Here is a 15,957-nt window from a genome sequence, read left to right as displayed (position 1 = left end):
GTGTGGCTCCCATTTTGTACTGTTCAGGTAATATACATATCTCAAAAAATGGACGAGCTAATTCAAGCCAGTCCATTGCATATGTACAGGGCCCACAAAGATGAACAAATCTGGAGCCTTCAATTCGCATCCAAAACATGCAAATCACTGTCATGCTGCATTCAGTATACATGGATCTCATGCAGTCATAATTTAGAGTGGATCAGCATGAAAACCACGAACCTGAAAGTACAGATAGGGATGTAAACGGATCGGATTCGGCTCGGATAGTGCTATATCCGCATCCGATTAGCTATCAGACGGATTCGGATAGTGCTAAACGAATACGGATACGGATACGGATATTTTATCCGTTTACATGTGAATATAGCTTTTCGACTATTCATTTACACCCCTAAGTACAGAGTGAAAGTTTTTTTTTTTTTTTTCCCCGATAGGTAAGTGGAGGCTCATTACGTCCATTATTATTCATAATAGAACCATTCCCACACACACAACAACAACAACAACAAACCTCTCCTTCTATAGACCCACAAATAGTGGGGAGGGGGCAATGCCATCACAGTCTATGAGGAACTAATCTTTTCCCTATTTTCCTCGACATTAGCACCCATATTTTCACATAGCAACATAAACACTTGATCAGAGCTGATGTCATGTGACATTAGCATCATTCTCTTCAACCAAAACAACAAAGCATCTCATGACAATCTGTTATTTCAACCTCCACATTACATTAATCGAAATAGTCAATTTAATCAATAAAAGAATTATTATAATTGCTTTTTCCTTGTAAAACTAAAATAAATTAAATAAGCTACTTCATAACATTATTTCTCTACCTACATTTAGAGTGGAGTACTGAAACCACATCCAAATAACCAGAGCCATCAAGAGCAAAATTTTGTCCCCTCAATGCAGTGATGAGAAAGAAACATTAATCAGAGAAAGAACGGTGCTAAAAAATTTTAAAAAAAAAAAAAAAAAAAAAACAAAACAGAGGAAGGACGGATGTTTCAAAGTGGGATTTTAGGATTAAAGATCATCTTTAATCCATACAATCAGAGAAAGAACGGTTCTACCCAAATAAAATAAAATAAAAACAAATCAGAGTACCTTTAATGGGGAGCCAAACCCTATCGACTGCAACTCCGGTTCTTCTCGACGGATCCGGCGAGATGGGGGTGACAACGAAATAAAGGATCTCTGTTCGCAGCTCGACCATTCCGGCGGCAGCGGCAGCTTCTCGCTCTCTGTTCATTGAGCTTCTTTGTTCGTTGAGCAATGAGGGCATAGGAGAGAGAGACATGATGAGATTAGGATTGGGTGTTTTTCGGTTTGAATTAACCATAGGTTTAGTATGGTTTGGTTAATCTTGACCCGGGTTAGGTTCTAGGTTTGGATAACCATAGTTAGTTTATTACTTAAAAACAAGAGAATGATTTAAAGCCGTTGGATTGGAGACTGCCACGTGTCGCACTCTGGAGGGAGAAATAATAGGAAATAATGGATCTACAAATGGAGAGGATTATAATCCGTCACGATTCTAAGGGGGTACTTATAGGAACTTATAGATGAGGGAACTAAGAAGAGAAAAATCCGAATTGAAGACGATGAAAAGAATGGTTTGTAATTTGGGTTTTACCCTTAAGGGTATTATGGGAAGTTCACCCTATGATAAAGGTAATTTCGTCATTATAAAAGAACTAACAGCAACTTAACTACATAGACCTAATAGGGTGGACAAAGTTGAAATAAAAACATAAAGTAAGGGTAGTCTGTGATATTTTGTCAAAATTTGGCATGTCTGTGACATATTGGATACTTACAGGGGGTGTCCGTGAAATTAACCCTATATATTATAAATTGTAAACATCACCCATATTTTGTTATATAATATATTATATATGAAGACAATAAGTGATATAATACATTTTATTACAGTGTTATTTTAAATAAAATTAATAATTTTCTCTCCGGCCCATTCTAGTCCATGCATTTCCTTCCCCCTCCCCATGATTAGGGTCAATCAGGGTCAGCCCGGCTCGACCCTGAGGATGGGTCAGGATTGGATTTTTCTGGCCCTGAGTCAGGGTCGGGTCAGGCTTGGGCCTAGCTAAGGGGACTTAGTTGGGCTAGGGTTCTATAAAACCCAACCAACCTGACCCTGTTGCAGCCCTACGAAATAGAGTAGAAAATTAATATTTACAAGAAATACATGAAAATTATTCAAAACATCAAAACATGTGAAAGTGTAGGACACATATTTTCCTCAGACATCTTCTGACATTTTTCACACTTTTATTATACATAATTACTGAAATGGCATCATTAGGGGTAAAAATGTAAAATACACCACTAAAAAGTTTTATTAATGGATTTTCTAGGAAGTAATTTTCCCTTGGAGTAAATGAAACCTAAGATTTGCTATAATGTCAAAATTCTACACTCTAGTCTTGGATTCAAGAAGCACATTTGGTGGAAGATATCTTACATTTGTCATCGTACTTTATATCTTGTTCGTTTCTGTGTATTTATAGGGAGATCAATATTGTTGTTGACTCGATTTTATTTTTTTTTCACCAAATAAAAAAGAAAAGTTCTATGCTTATTTTTGCCACACAAAATATAGTTTTAGGAAGATAGAAACTCCCATGCGTAACAGAGCAATTTAAAATTCCAGACTATTAATTTCCATAAATTTTTTTTTTATTATTTTCTGAGGGAGGGGTGCGGTGTTTGCAGATTACAGAGTTAGACAATTAAATAGAGAGATTAAAACTAAGCAATGCTTACATCAATTGCTCTTATACAATAATTCCAAACTTGAGAAAATTAGACACATAGTAGGCCTGCAAATATATTTTATTTAAGATGAAAACCTAGCAGCATTAATGCTTACAACCATTATAGTGAAGTCTTGGACACAAACCATACGTTATTGACATTTGATGTTTCATTTTAGTTTATTGAATTGGTTTAATTTCCATCAATACCTTTCTCTCAAAGAAACCATTCTCACAATTATGTGTCCCTGTTTCGACTACTTCAGATACAAGTAGGTTTTTTCTTTTCTTATCTTTTCTTTTGGTTTCATTTGATATTTATATTTTGGGGAGGAGTTCTCTCTGGGGAAGCATAATCTTGCACTTGTGGGGGGGCCAATGGGAGAATGCATGGAGGCATTAATAGGGTGTTCATTATAGCCTTTCATGGGGGGTGAGGCGATCATTTTACCCTACTCAATGTCTGGACATAGGGCGCAACTCCTCCATAGAAAACTTTCTTCCTCATATTTTTTGGGAAAGAGAATGCTATTAGGGCACATGTGGTATGCTGCTCCTGTACCTTGACACGGATGGGCAAATTGATCACCGCACCTTGAAGAAATTCCGTCTTTCTATGGGGGTATGATAGTCATTTTATCCACCCATGTGTCTAAGTGTAAGGGCACCTTTTTTTTTTTTTTTCTGTGAAAAGAGAAAAAATAACTAACCAGCAAGAGAACATATAAAGTCCACTTTTCTACCCTAACTCACTGAGACAAATAGCGAGCAAACCCACAGTTTACTCTTGTTACACATCTTAAGAATAAAGTTTTGAAACTTAATACAACACAAGTGAATATCAAACAGAACTTTAAAACATTCTCAAGGCCAACAAACATCCTTAGCCTTAGAAATAAACTGAATCGATCTCTAATTACACGCCTGCTACGATCCCTTGAAGACGGAACACATGTCATTACATTCAAAATATATGCAAACAATACCGTACACTATCTAGGAGAAACTTTTTCTCCACTAGTGGAATAGGGCTCACCTGCCCATCTAGGATCATTATTACTCTATCCTTTACAATACGAAATCAATGATACCTTCGATCTCCATAGTTCCTTATACCCATCCCAAGACATAGAACCTGTGGGTGAGGGAAGAAATTGCTTCCTTCTATCTATATAATAATGAAAATCAAGAAAAAGCCATTGATGAAAAAAAAAAATTCTTCACCATAGGAGTGAGGGCATCCTCTTGTTTTTTCATTGGTTAAGAAAAAAATACAATGAAAAGTTAGTCACAAGTGTGTGATTCATGCCTGAAGAAGAAAAAAATATCCTCCTGATTTTTATTTTTTTTTTTAATATGTTGGAGTACGTAATTGTATTTTTTTTTCCCTGAGAAAGGAAAAAGGATCCCCACGTGATGCGACTGTGTGGGGATTACTTCTCACACCCTCCCACATTTTGTCTCCTTTGTATAAGTTTCCTCTCTCTTCACTCACCTTGTGGGATCCACAAAACGATTGATGTGTTGAAAATGGATCCTCTATACGTATGTTCACCTGCATGTACATGTTAGAGGCCAACACATGTCCTTGACACTGACAACATGGGGAGCCCTTGCCCCCAAAAGAACTAAAGAACACTAGAAAAGGACTTATATGAACTCTCATGTTAGTAATCTAGAAAGGCAGGCAAGCAAGCAAACAAGCCTTTAGAAGTGACAAAACAATATATGGCAAAATCAATAAGAAAAATCAATTTATAAAATAGACCAATTGTGTTGTTGATAGGGGCCAACACATGTGCATCATCTAAAATTTTGAAAATTGAAATTGGGTACAGGATCGGTCTCCATCAATTCCAAATCTGAAACAATAGAAGATTAATCAGGTTTATGATATATTCAAAGTGGAAGCTATGAGATTCAAACAATAGACCTTGACTAGCTACTACTACTTTAAAAATGTAGCTTGTAAATATACCATGCTTGCTTGTGTCATTCAAGTGTCCTTTAGTCCTATAACTTTAAGATGTGGTCTTTGGGGAAAAATAAAAACAAAAAAACAAAGCATATAGTCATGTACAAAATCTAATGTCATTATGTCAAGTATTATAAATTTTTAAGGAGAGGTTATAAACTTTCGAAGTATGTAGAAACGGAATAGAAAAATTATCTCCTCCAGTTCTCTATCCGGCCCAGTTCCCCAGTACCCCTAATAAGGGGGTGGACCCTATCCGGATAGGGGTAGGATGGTCATTATGTCCCCTTTGTTTGGGGCACTGGGAAACTGGGTCGGACAAGGAACTAGAGAGGATAAATATCCAAATGGAATAGGGGTTATTATTAATACCCTGTAATTTTTTTTTTTTATGATAAAAAATAAAGGATAATATTAAGCAAATAGTACGTAAAAATACAAACTGTTCCACCTCCTAAGTCACCATAGTACTTCATTTCCTCTTCCCAACTAAGAGCCCAGTTAACTTAGGCTGTCTTTGGTATGCTTTATATTTATGTTTATTTGGCATATAAATATAAAGAGGGATATTTGGTATGTTTTATAGTTTTTATTTCTATTTAAAATAAATCAATATAAAGTAAACAAAAGCTTGGGGCCACATCTCATGTATAAGATTCTCTGATAGCCGCTCGCATGTTTGACAAGTTTATTTGCCACAGAGTTTACTTCACGGAAACAATGATGTTCCAAGAAGTGTTATCAAGTAAACACTTAATAGATAACCACTTTTGCCTAAAGTACTAATAAGGGATTAGATGACTCTTGATACACCTAACCACTGACTGAGAGTCACATTTTATTCACATTTGAAGACTACACTAGCTCCATTCATGCGGGGGAAACAAACCAGCAAATTTAGCCCAATAGTTTGAAACAACACCTTCATACGAAGCAAAACAGTTCACTGGATCTCCCAAATGATTTCGTAAAATGCCACTAGCACCAGAGTGACTCAGGTTGACAAGAGAACACTCATCCATATTAATCTTTATGTAACCATGCAGGGTGCAGATCCATCGAGTCTCTGAAATCCTTTTAGCTGGAGCATTGAAAGAGTGAATCAGAAGCTTCTTAGAAATCAGCAAATCCTTTTAATTAGTTGTATTTATAACTTGACACTTTCTTTTAATTTCCCCTTCCTTTATTCCCAAAAGTTATTTAAGATAGGATTTGTTGTCGTCGTTTTCTGTCCGAGCTGAGGGAGATGACCTACAAGACAAAAGGAGAGTGTTCGGATTGGCCGGGGGTTAAGCCAAGGTAACTCCAATGATTAAGTTAGAACTGGGCAACTATCAATATGAGTGAGGAACTGTAAAAAGTAATAAATGTGAATATCTAGCTACCTCTGTTATACACTGTTCCTTATATAGTCCGGGTCGGTTTGTATCCGGCTGGTGGATAGTTGGCTGTCATAGCCGACTTGGATAAGGTCGCTCATGTTGAGTTGTCTTGAGAAGGGATTGAAAGATGTAATATCATGGATGATTAATGAAGGGTGGCCCACACGGTCGTGTATTGTCAGAAGAGCCTTACAGATGTGTTGACACCTGTATAAGTGTATTTTTGTATGTATCAGGATTATAAAAGGGTTTTCAAAAATAAATTAAAATTTCCCCTTTTTGTCGTTAATGCCTCCTTTCCTGTAGTGAATATAAGAACAAAGCAATCCCACTGGTTTAGAAGCTCCCAACCAAACCAAGTCTAGATCGCATGCCATACTCAAAAATCAAACACCGGTCTGAATATGATCCCTCCGGTCTGTCAAGAAAAAATTTCCTACAAGCAAAGGTAAGTATGTATTAGGTATTTGACCGATACACCAAAAGCTACAGAGTTGATGGAACACGTTAAATCAAGCCCTTTAACCTATACCATAGTAGGTTGGTCCAATCTAGCGCTCATACACTAGACTGTTCCCCATTAGGCACATAACCACCATGCTTTCGCAACCGTAGTCCACGATGGCTCTAACTCTAGGCAGCTTTCACTCTGGCGGTAGGTAGCCCTTTAGAAGGGACTCCACTCTGCTCCAGGGTTTTTTTGCCTGGCGCCAAGTAGCCCTTTCTTGACGGCTTCGCTCTACTCAAGGTAGCCCTCTTCTAAGTAGCCATTTTTGTGACTCGAACCCGTAACATGGTGTCTGACTCTGATACCAAATGTTAGATACTTCACCAATACGCCAAAAGCACCAGAGCTGATGGAATGTATTAAATTAAATCCTTTAACCTATCACATACTAGGCTGGTCCAATCTAACACACATACACTAGAATGGACCCAATTAGGCACATAACAGTATGGAGGGGAAGATGACAAGGAGTTGAAGATGATCGACGTGGTCTCTAATTGGATGGATTGTTGAGCACTCTGTCAACATGGCATTGGAGCAGTACAAGCACTAGGAAGGGCGTGAAGTGGTCAGAGGAGAGACAAGGGCCTAGGGCATGTGGGGTGGAAGTGATGACCAGAGAGCAGGGCAGACATGGTCAAAAATGTTAAAAAAAAAATAAAAAAGAGGGTAAGCGAGTGGGTGAAGGAGAGTTTGTGTTTTAGGTAACTTTGTAATGGAAAAGGATTCTATCCAGCCATGGTGGGAGCTGGAGCATCCAACCCCGCTAAACGATAGCAAAAACAGAGGTGGGGTGGTCATTTCACAGATGGGTCCTACCTGAGCCCCACATGTGAAATGACCACCCCCCTTGTTTTTGGGGTGGTTTCCGAGTGCTGGCTCGTCCAACTCCCGCCACGGTTGGACAGGAGCCAGGTCCCTTTGCAATATCCATATTTTATTTTATTTTTTAAATAATCTTGTAATTTTCCCATTTTTGGGAGGGGTGAGTTTCTTTACGTTTACCCTTTTGATGGGTGTGTAATGTTAGACCAAGGTTCACTCAAGTAGCTCTTTCAATCATGGGTAGAAATTTCAAATAGACTATTCTATGTGCTTAGGTTTTAAGATTATGTGGGTTGTTAGTATGGGATGGACTTTGTGTATGCAAGTTAGACTTTTGTTAATATATATATATATATATATATATATATGTATATATTGTAAATCTTTCCTAGTCTGCATATAATTAACCTTTTAGTTTTACCTAGCTTGCACACATTCAATTTCACATAACAACAAGACATATGAGAAGGAAATTTAGTGGATTCCATGATCCTCTGATCATTCATCAAGCTCAAATGAAAAAATTTGTCAAGTACAGACGATGTTTAGACATATATGAGAGAATATATGATTAAAGGGAGAGATTTCTCTGAACCAGTGATATAGTGGAGCACACCAATGAGGTACGATATTTCTTTTATGGGAGAGCAATACAAGATTATTTCAAGTGTAAAGATCAAAAGAATAAAAAATAAAAAAAATGCTAACGTACCCTCCCCTGGCAGCTCAGAGAAGCATTTCTCATGATTTAATTACTAATATGAAAGTAGATATATAGCTTATCCAAATATTTGTCCAAAGCATGTAAGAGAATTGTCAGTGGCATTTAATTCTAAAAAATTAATATTCAGTGGCACAACCATAATCAGCCTTAAGAGAGGGGCCCCACTTGAGATATTTTCTATACCAAAAGTAAATTTATGGGATGACATTTGACCCCAATTACGATCTTTATCCCCTCAGTTTGGCTGGTCCTCAATTTCCTCAATTTCATTTAATAGGGAGGCAAAAATGATCATTCTACTCCCTACCCGAACATACTATTCAGATGGGATCGCCCTCCCTCTATTAGAGGAATTGAAGAAATTGACGGACAGACAAATTGAGGTGATACATTTCCCCCCAATTACACCGGAAATCTTGATTGTTTTTTCTAAAACTTGTGCTTACGTATCAAAGGCCCAAATAATAAAGTAACAAAAGTATGTAATTGTCTACAAAAAAACAGCCCCTATCACATGTGGGAACCACAAAATGGGTTAAATGAGTTCAGTGGTCCCCATCTTGCCATCATGGACTTGCCTGACATTATCTTTTATATGAATTGTTGTGGAAGTGCCTTACATATATAGGGAGGGCCAAGGAGCCTGAGGAAGAAAATATATAGAAAGCTTAATTTGCAGTATTCATCATCAGCAATGGAAGCTCCTCTGCTAAGTGACACCGTTGAAGGTGCCGTCGACCAGAAAGGCCGGCCGGCGATTCGATCAAAGACCGGTAGATGGAGATCTGCTGTTTTCATTATCGGTATGTAATTACAAAGTTTACCCAATTCAATTCTTTCATGGCTTAATGGATATTCAAAGTTGTGACATTGAAAAAATGATGCAGGAGTGGAGATAGCAGAGAGGTTTTCTTATTATGGAATTGGTGGTAACCTCATAACCTACTTGACCGGACCACTACAGCAGTCGACGGTAACCGCCGCCGTGAACGTGAACACTTGGTCAGGGGTGGCTTCCATGCTCCCTCTCTTGGGAGCTTTTGTTGCTGATGCGTATATTGGGCGTTACCGGACTATTCTCTTTGCTTCTCTCCTCTATGTTTTGGTTCGTCTCTCTCTCTCTCTCTCTCTTTTGTTAATTAATTTCTTGATTGGGCCATCAATTGTTTGGTACTTGATCGATGCGCCAAAAACTCCAGAGTTATGAAACATGTTAAATCCAGCTCTTTTAACCTATCCCATAGTAGGCTGGCCCAATGCGTCTATGTACTAGAGTGGATCCCATTAGGCACATAACAGACCACCAAGCTTCAGTAGTCGTCGTCTTTGGCAGCTCTCACTTTAGGCAGCTCTCACTCTGGCGGTAGATAAACCTTTCCAAACGGCTCCACTCTGCTCTAGGATTTTTGCCTGATAGCAATTAGTTACTTCTTGAAGTCTTTTACTCTATTCCAGGTAGTCGTAGCCCTCCTCCTAGATAGCCATTCCTGTGACTCGAACCTGTGACGTGGTGACTGGTTCTAATATCAAATGTTAGGTACTTAATCAATATGCAAAAAACTCCAGAGTTGATGGATTGCATTAAATCAAGTCATTTAACATATCCCATACTAGGTTGGCCCAAGCTAACACCCCTACACTAGAGTGGGGACTTAACTCCTCTCAGGCTCCCTGTCCGGTCAGGTTCTTAGGTTCCTCTCATAGGGGGCCGGAAATGATGACCTCACCCCCTACCCGAACACACTGACCGGGTGGGGTGAGGTCGTCATTTCTACCCTTCCTATGAGAGGAACCAATGAAACCTGACCAGACAAGGAACCTGAGAGGAGAAAAATTCCTGAAGTAAACCCCATTAAACACATAATAGCAATACATATAAGATAATTAGTAGGAGGATGGAATTCCAAATTTCCTTCTACCATGTAATGGAATGATGGCATATGCACGCTAAATGCCATAGAATCGAATTCTGTCTCCACCCTTCTTCTAATCTTTCATTAATCGTTTTTTAATGGAAAAAAAAGGTAAGAATTTTGTCCTCCCACCGGTCATTCTAGCACAAAACGACTACCCATTCTAGAACTCCCTGGCCAATCTCTTTCGCTAGCTCTTAGGTATTTTATGTAGACTTACAAGCTTTCCCTACGACAGTGGCATCACTGAATTAAAATAGAAGCAATGCGAGGATTGCACGCTAAAACAAGTTTAGTCCAGATTACCTTTTCTTTCTCCTATCACATGAGAGAATATTCAACTTCTTTTGCTAAGTTTTATGGACAAAATTTTCCTCCAGCCATAGAGGACAGTTCACCCGCCATCCTAGGGCTTCAATATGTGTTATATGTTTATTGGACCCAGTCCACTCTAGTGTATGGGCGTTAGATTGGATCAGTATGGTATGAGAGAGATTAAAGGACTTGATTTAACGGATTTTATCAGTTCTAAAACTTTTGATGTAACAGTCAAATACCTAACAGTATGTTCCAAAATACCCTCCCAATATCTATTCTCACCCTCTCCCGCCCCTTTGTGAAAGGAATCCCATTCACTGTGGGTGGAGGGAAAGTCGAACGAAATTTTATTATCTTGGCCTTTTTAGTAAGTTTAAAAAACTTGGAATCGGATGTTGGATTGGTCTTATATAGATTTGATTTGATTTAAATTTGACTTTAAACCAAATCATCCCAAAATCCATTACGCTACATTGGAATCATCCTAACTTGGCAATACTGGTGTCGGTCGGTATCAGTCTGATTTTTAAAACGTTGCTTTTTAAGGCCTCTAGAGCATTGATGGAAAACCAAGTCCTGACTCCAAGTCAAATATAAAAAAATAAAAGGAAAGCAGTTTTCTGTACGGGAGTGTGGCCTATGCGAAGCAGTTACATGTCAATATTATTGAAAAAATTGCCGTAGTGTTAAAAAAGTGACAAGACTTTGTCTAAGTCTTCCCTAGTCGCTGGTGATTCAATATTTTTACGCGAGTCGACCAAAACTCATTCAGTTTCTCCATTTCCCCTTTTCTCTATATTCTATCCTTGGACCTTTTATGGTCTATAATCACTTGTATGTATTGTAACTCATGTCATCCCCATGGACTAAACAACCTCAATTCATCGATTTGTGATCCTTTGATATTTTTATTTTATTTTTTGTTTCATTTTTAAGATTTTTAATGATGTATATAAAATATGGGAGAGGAATAGACACACCGCCTATATGCAGTAAACTAGTTAATGACACCAATGGGGTGCAGGATGAGATATCTTATAAGAGGGGGAAGGGGGTCATTTCAAGGGTAAGAGAAATAGAGACAGTGGACGCTAGCTTATGTCACATTGGCAGTGTACCCAATTTTTTCTCATAAGGTATTTATTAAATTTTTTTAAAAAAAATTGAAAAAACGTGACCCACCTTAACAATGTAGCAGGCCTTTTCCATTAGTCCCATCCTTCATCCAAGTTTGACCTATTAATTGTGCACATCGTTTAGTCCTTTGTGCTCAAATCAAGGAAAAAAACTCAAGTTTCGACCTAGTCAAAACCGAATTTTGATCAAAACTAGGGATTTTTTCCCATTGATGGGGAAACCTTGGTTAGAGGGGTTTCTATCGAAACATGGTCGAAACTAGTTGAAACATGGTCAAAACTGTCGAAAGAGGTATTATATAGGTCTGCTTCAAGGTGGTTCAACCATGTTTCGACCAAAACATGGTCGAAATTGTCGAAACTAGTCGAAGCCACCGAGTTTTGGTCGAAACCTTGGAGTTTTTAAAATCACCCTTCCACTCGTCTCGGAAACCTGTGAAATAGAGTTAACTCGGTGGTTTCGACAGAGTTCTTCTTCCATGGCTCAAATTTACCAAACAAGTCAGGGGCATGGGAGTGAAGATGATGTGGGCAACTTGTCAAAATTTTGAAAACCATTTCTGATTTAATTGGGCAATTCCAAACTTTAAATCCCTAATCGATCAAACATTGAAGGTGTTTCTATCGTTCAACATCCTTATTTTTCAATTAAATAAAGCCTTGAGGTCCATAAATATATATATATGTACACAGTATGGGTCTTGTGCCAAGTATGGCCTCCGATAGAGCCTATTGGAGGACAAGGATCCACATTGTCGACATCATGTAGCTAAGATTTTCTTGATTTCTTGGGCTATCATATTTTTTGTAATTTTCATTTTTCATTCTTCATTTTCTATTTCTCACTTTTCTTGTCTCATTTCTTCATTTTTATTCTTCATTCTTCTTACTTTCCTTTCCTTTTGTGAAAACCTCAGTTTTCCGTACTGTGTTTTGAAAGGATCCATGCAGTCCACCCCATTTAGTTGGGATAAGGCTTAATTGTTGTTGTATGTGCACACATTGATAGGCTCGAAAGCCCATTCTCAACTTTAAATTGTATGTAATTTTTGCTCTCGCTCTGTATTTTGGGCACTTAAAGCACTACTTACAAGATTGCCAAAAACAAGAAAAAATATTCCAAGAGAGAAGAAGACTATAACACCTACTTATTAAAGAGAGATTATGTTTTGTAGGGATTGGGCTTCTTAACATTATCAGCAGTGCTTCCTTCTTTGATTCCACCTAGTTGCGACAACAGCAACAACACTAGCACCACATCTTGCCATCCTCCTCAATACCAAATCATCTTCTTCTTCTGCTCTCTGTATTTAGTGGCACTTGCACAAGGTGGGCACAAGCCATGTGTACAAGCTTTTGGTGCAGATCAATTTGATGGGCAACATCCAGAGGAATACAAGTCCAAGAGCTCTTTCTTTAATTGGTGGTATTTTGGAATGTGTAGTGGTATTGTGTGTACCAACTTGATCTTAACATACATTCAGGACAACCTGAATTGGGGTCTTGGATTTGGCATTCCATGTGTTTGTATGATGGTTGCACTGGCAGTTTTCTTGCTTGGAACCAATAGTTATCGATACAATTTCAATGTTGATAATGATAATCCATTCAGAAGAATTGCACAAGTGTTTGTTACAGCAGCAAGGAATTGGCGATCCACTCCACCAGCATCCCCTGTTGATGAGGAAGGTAGTGAGACTCTTCTCCTAGATGGTGCTAACCAATTCAGGTAAGTGATGAAATAGCTATTTATTGGTTGTTTTTTTCTTCTAAAGATCAGCAAAAGAATATATTAGAATATAGGATGTACATGTTTAACATCTAGGCATGAACAAAAAACCTTCGACATGGCCATTAGCAGAGCATTTGACAACCAATTTGACTAAAGGACCCACCTTCGGCAATGTCATCAGCAAAGAAACCTCTAGCCAAATAAACTAAGATAGACGATCAAAATAAAGATTAACACCTAGTTTCCCTCCACCCACGGTAAATGGAATCTCATTCATCGTGGGGCAGGAGAGGGTATCAAGAGGGTATTTGGAACATACTAAAACCCTAGGAGGGGTTTGTGAACCATCCTCTATGGGTGGAGGGAAACTTATTCCTAAAGATTATATAATAATGAGATGAAACCATATCTCAATCGTCCTAAAGAATCCCATACAGATACAATATCTTACCTGACAAAAGGAGGATGAGCATCCCAAAAGAAAGAAGATTGCAAAGAAGCTCCTTTCTTTGCTATTGCAGAGTTCTCCTCCCGATAACAATGAGTGATCTACCAAGCTCTTTACTTATTGGAGAAGTATTCTCTGTCCGGGAGTGCCGCTCCTACGCCTGTGCAGGGGCCAATAGTAGCATACAAAGAAGCATCAACAAGGGGTTATTTTGCATTTCATTGGGGGCGTGGCGGTTATTCCCCCTCCCCCGTCTGGGTGCAAGGGCCGGGTACACTCCCCCCACAGAGAACATTTCTCCTTATTCTAAACAACGGATGGGGAATGGGGAGCAGGGAAGCATGTACCCAATAGACACTTATTTTCATGTTCCTCATTTGTTTCAGGTTTCTTGACAAGGCATTAATGGCTACTGAATCTGAAAATTCCAAGACAGGTTGGGTAGTATGTAGTGTCAATCAGGTGGAAGAAGCAAAGGCATTACTAAGGTTGGCTCCTATATGGGCTGCATGTTTAGTATTTGCAATTGTGAACTCACAATCCTCCACATTCTTCACCAAGCAAGGGGCCACCATGGACAGAAAAATTGGGTCATCAGGGTTTCAAATACCACCTGCCGCCCTTCAAACATGTGCTAGTCTCTCCATTGTTCTTTTCATGCCCTTCTATGATCGCGTCCTCATTCCAATTGCCCGAGCTTTTACCAAGAAACACTCTGGCATAACAGTGCTACAAAGAATAGGTACTGGAATATTTTTATCTATGATCGCCATGGTGGTAGCAGCATTAGTTGAGAGGGAAAGGCTTCAAACTGCGATTGAGGCCAAGATAGTGGATATACCAAAAGCAACAGTTCCTATGAGTGTTTGGTGGTTGGTTCCTCAATACATCTTGTTTGGAATTGCTGAAGCCTTCACTATGGTTGGTTTGCAAGAATTTTTCTATGATCAAATGCCAAAAGCTTTGAGGAGTGTTGGTCTTGCCCTCTACCTCAGCATCTTTGGTGTAGGAAGCTTTCTAAGTAGCTTCCTTGTCTCTGCTATTGAGAAGTTAACTAGTGAGGATGGTCATGACAGTTGGTTCTCAAACAACCTTAATAGAGCTCATCTTGATTACTTCTACTGGCTTCTTGTTGGTCTAAGTGTCATAGGATTGTCTATTTATTTGTATTTTTCTAGATCTTATGTCTATAATAGGGCATATATTATGTAAGCCTTTATGGGGGCATTTACCCTGGTATAGTTGCTCTTAATAGAACATGTGTACAGTTTTTCTTCTTCCCCCACCCACCCTAAGAAAGTTTCCTGTTATAGAGGATTACCCATCCATTTTGCTTGTTAAGTTTATAGTTTAAAACAAGGGAAGGGCTCCTCATGCTGCCAGTGTGGGGAAAAATCTGCACGCCACACCAATGGTGTCATGAAAAATGTATCATCTATATGGGCTTTTCACATTAATCAATCTCATGAGTATGTTGGTATCCAAGGTGATGATTATCATTGAGTAAACAAGCATCTGGAACAAAATTCATGGAAGTCTTCAAAAGTAGACATGACCATGATATGAAAACATAGCCCAATTAGGGTTCTTGGGCAGCTTCTCCGGTTGCTGAGATGGGAGCCCGATTTTGATATTAATTCTAATCATCTTACCAGGAAACTGGTTTGGATCCGCTTCTTGACTTACCATTCAAATATTGGCACAAAGAGATTCTTCTTTCTATGGCGAAAGTAGTGGTAGACTGGTGTTGTTAGATCGCCAAACCAGGGGACAATGGTTGGTCACTTCACAAGGGTTATGGTGGGTCTTGATATTGATTCGAATAGGCTTGATGTAATCCTTGTAGAGCGGCAACACATTGGTTCAGGGAATTCCTATGGTTTCCTTCAACCAGTGCAGAACGCAGTGTGCTAATCCCATAGGGTGGAGTTTCAGAACAAGGATGCTAGGTGGATTTTCATCCTCTCAAGTGCGGTGCGCTGCACAGTTTCCCTGTGTCTCTCTTTATCCTACCCAAGACAAGGAGTAGAGATATCTTTTTTAACATGAGGAGGGCATAGTTCTTTTTCCCCAAAATGCGAAACATGGAAATTTCATCATCCCAAAATAGGTCAAAAAATTCTTATGGAAAAATTTTCATCTACAAAATACACTGAATTATAGACCAAGAGTTTATACAAATTTTAATTTAGAAAAAAAAAATGGTTCAC

At 38.7% G+C, this 15,957-nt stretch overlaps 1 protein-coding gene across 3 annotated transcripts in view; it reads left to right on the top strand.

Annotated features, from left to right (window-relative positions):
- Positions 1 to 14,984, top strand: part of LOC122657632 (protein NRT1/ PTR FAMILY 5.10-like) — a 91,370-nt gene extending 76,386 nt beyond the window's left edge. Inside the window, exons 1-4 of one of the 3 annotated variants that reach the window (XM_043852400.1) lie at positions 8,835 to 9,003; positions 9,088 to 9,305; positions 12,743 to 13,296; positions 14,134 to 14,984. In XM_043852400.1, coding sequence (XP_043708335.1) covers positions 8,895 to 9,003; positions 9,088 to 9,305; positions 12,743 to 13,296; positions 14,134 to 14,959 — 1,707 coding nt within the window. In that variant the 5' untranslated portion in view covers positions 8,835 to 8,894 and the 3' untranslated portion in view covers positions 14,960 to 14,984. Of the gene's footprint in view, positions 1 to 8,834; positions 9,004 to 9,087; positions 9,306 to 12,742; positions 13,297 to 14,133 lie in introns of those variants that run through there. The other 2 variants (XM_043852397.1, XM_043852398.1) reach the window with 2 other exon arrangements.
- Positions 14,985 to 15,957: the final 973 nt, after the last annotated feature.

The sequence above is a fragment of the Telopea speciosissima genome, chromosome 4, assembly GCF_018873765.1.
Source record: "Telopea speciosissima isolate NSW1024214 ecotype Mountain lineage chromosome 4, Tspe_v1, whole genome shotgun sequence".
NCBI lineage: Eukaryota > Viridiplantae > Streptophyta > Magnoliopsida > Proteales > Proteaceae > Telopea > Telopea speciosissima.
This window is presented reverse-complemented; position numbering and strand designations above follow the sequence as displayed.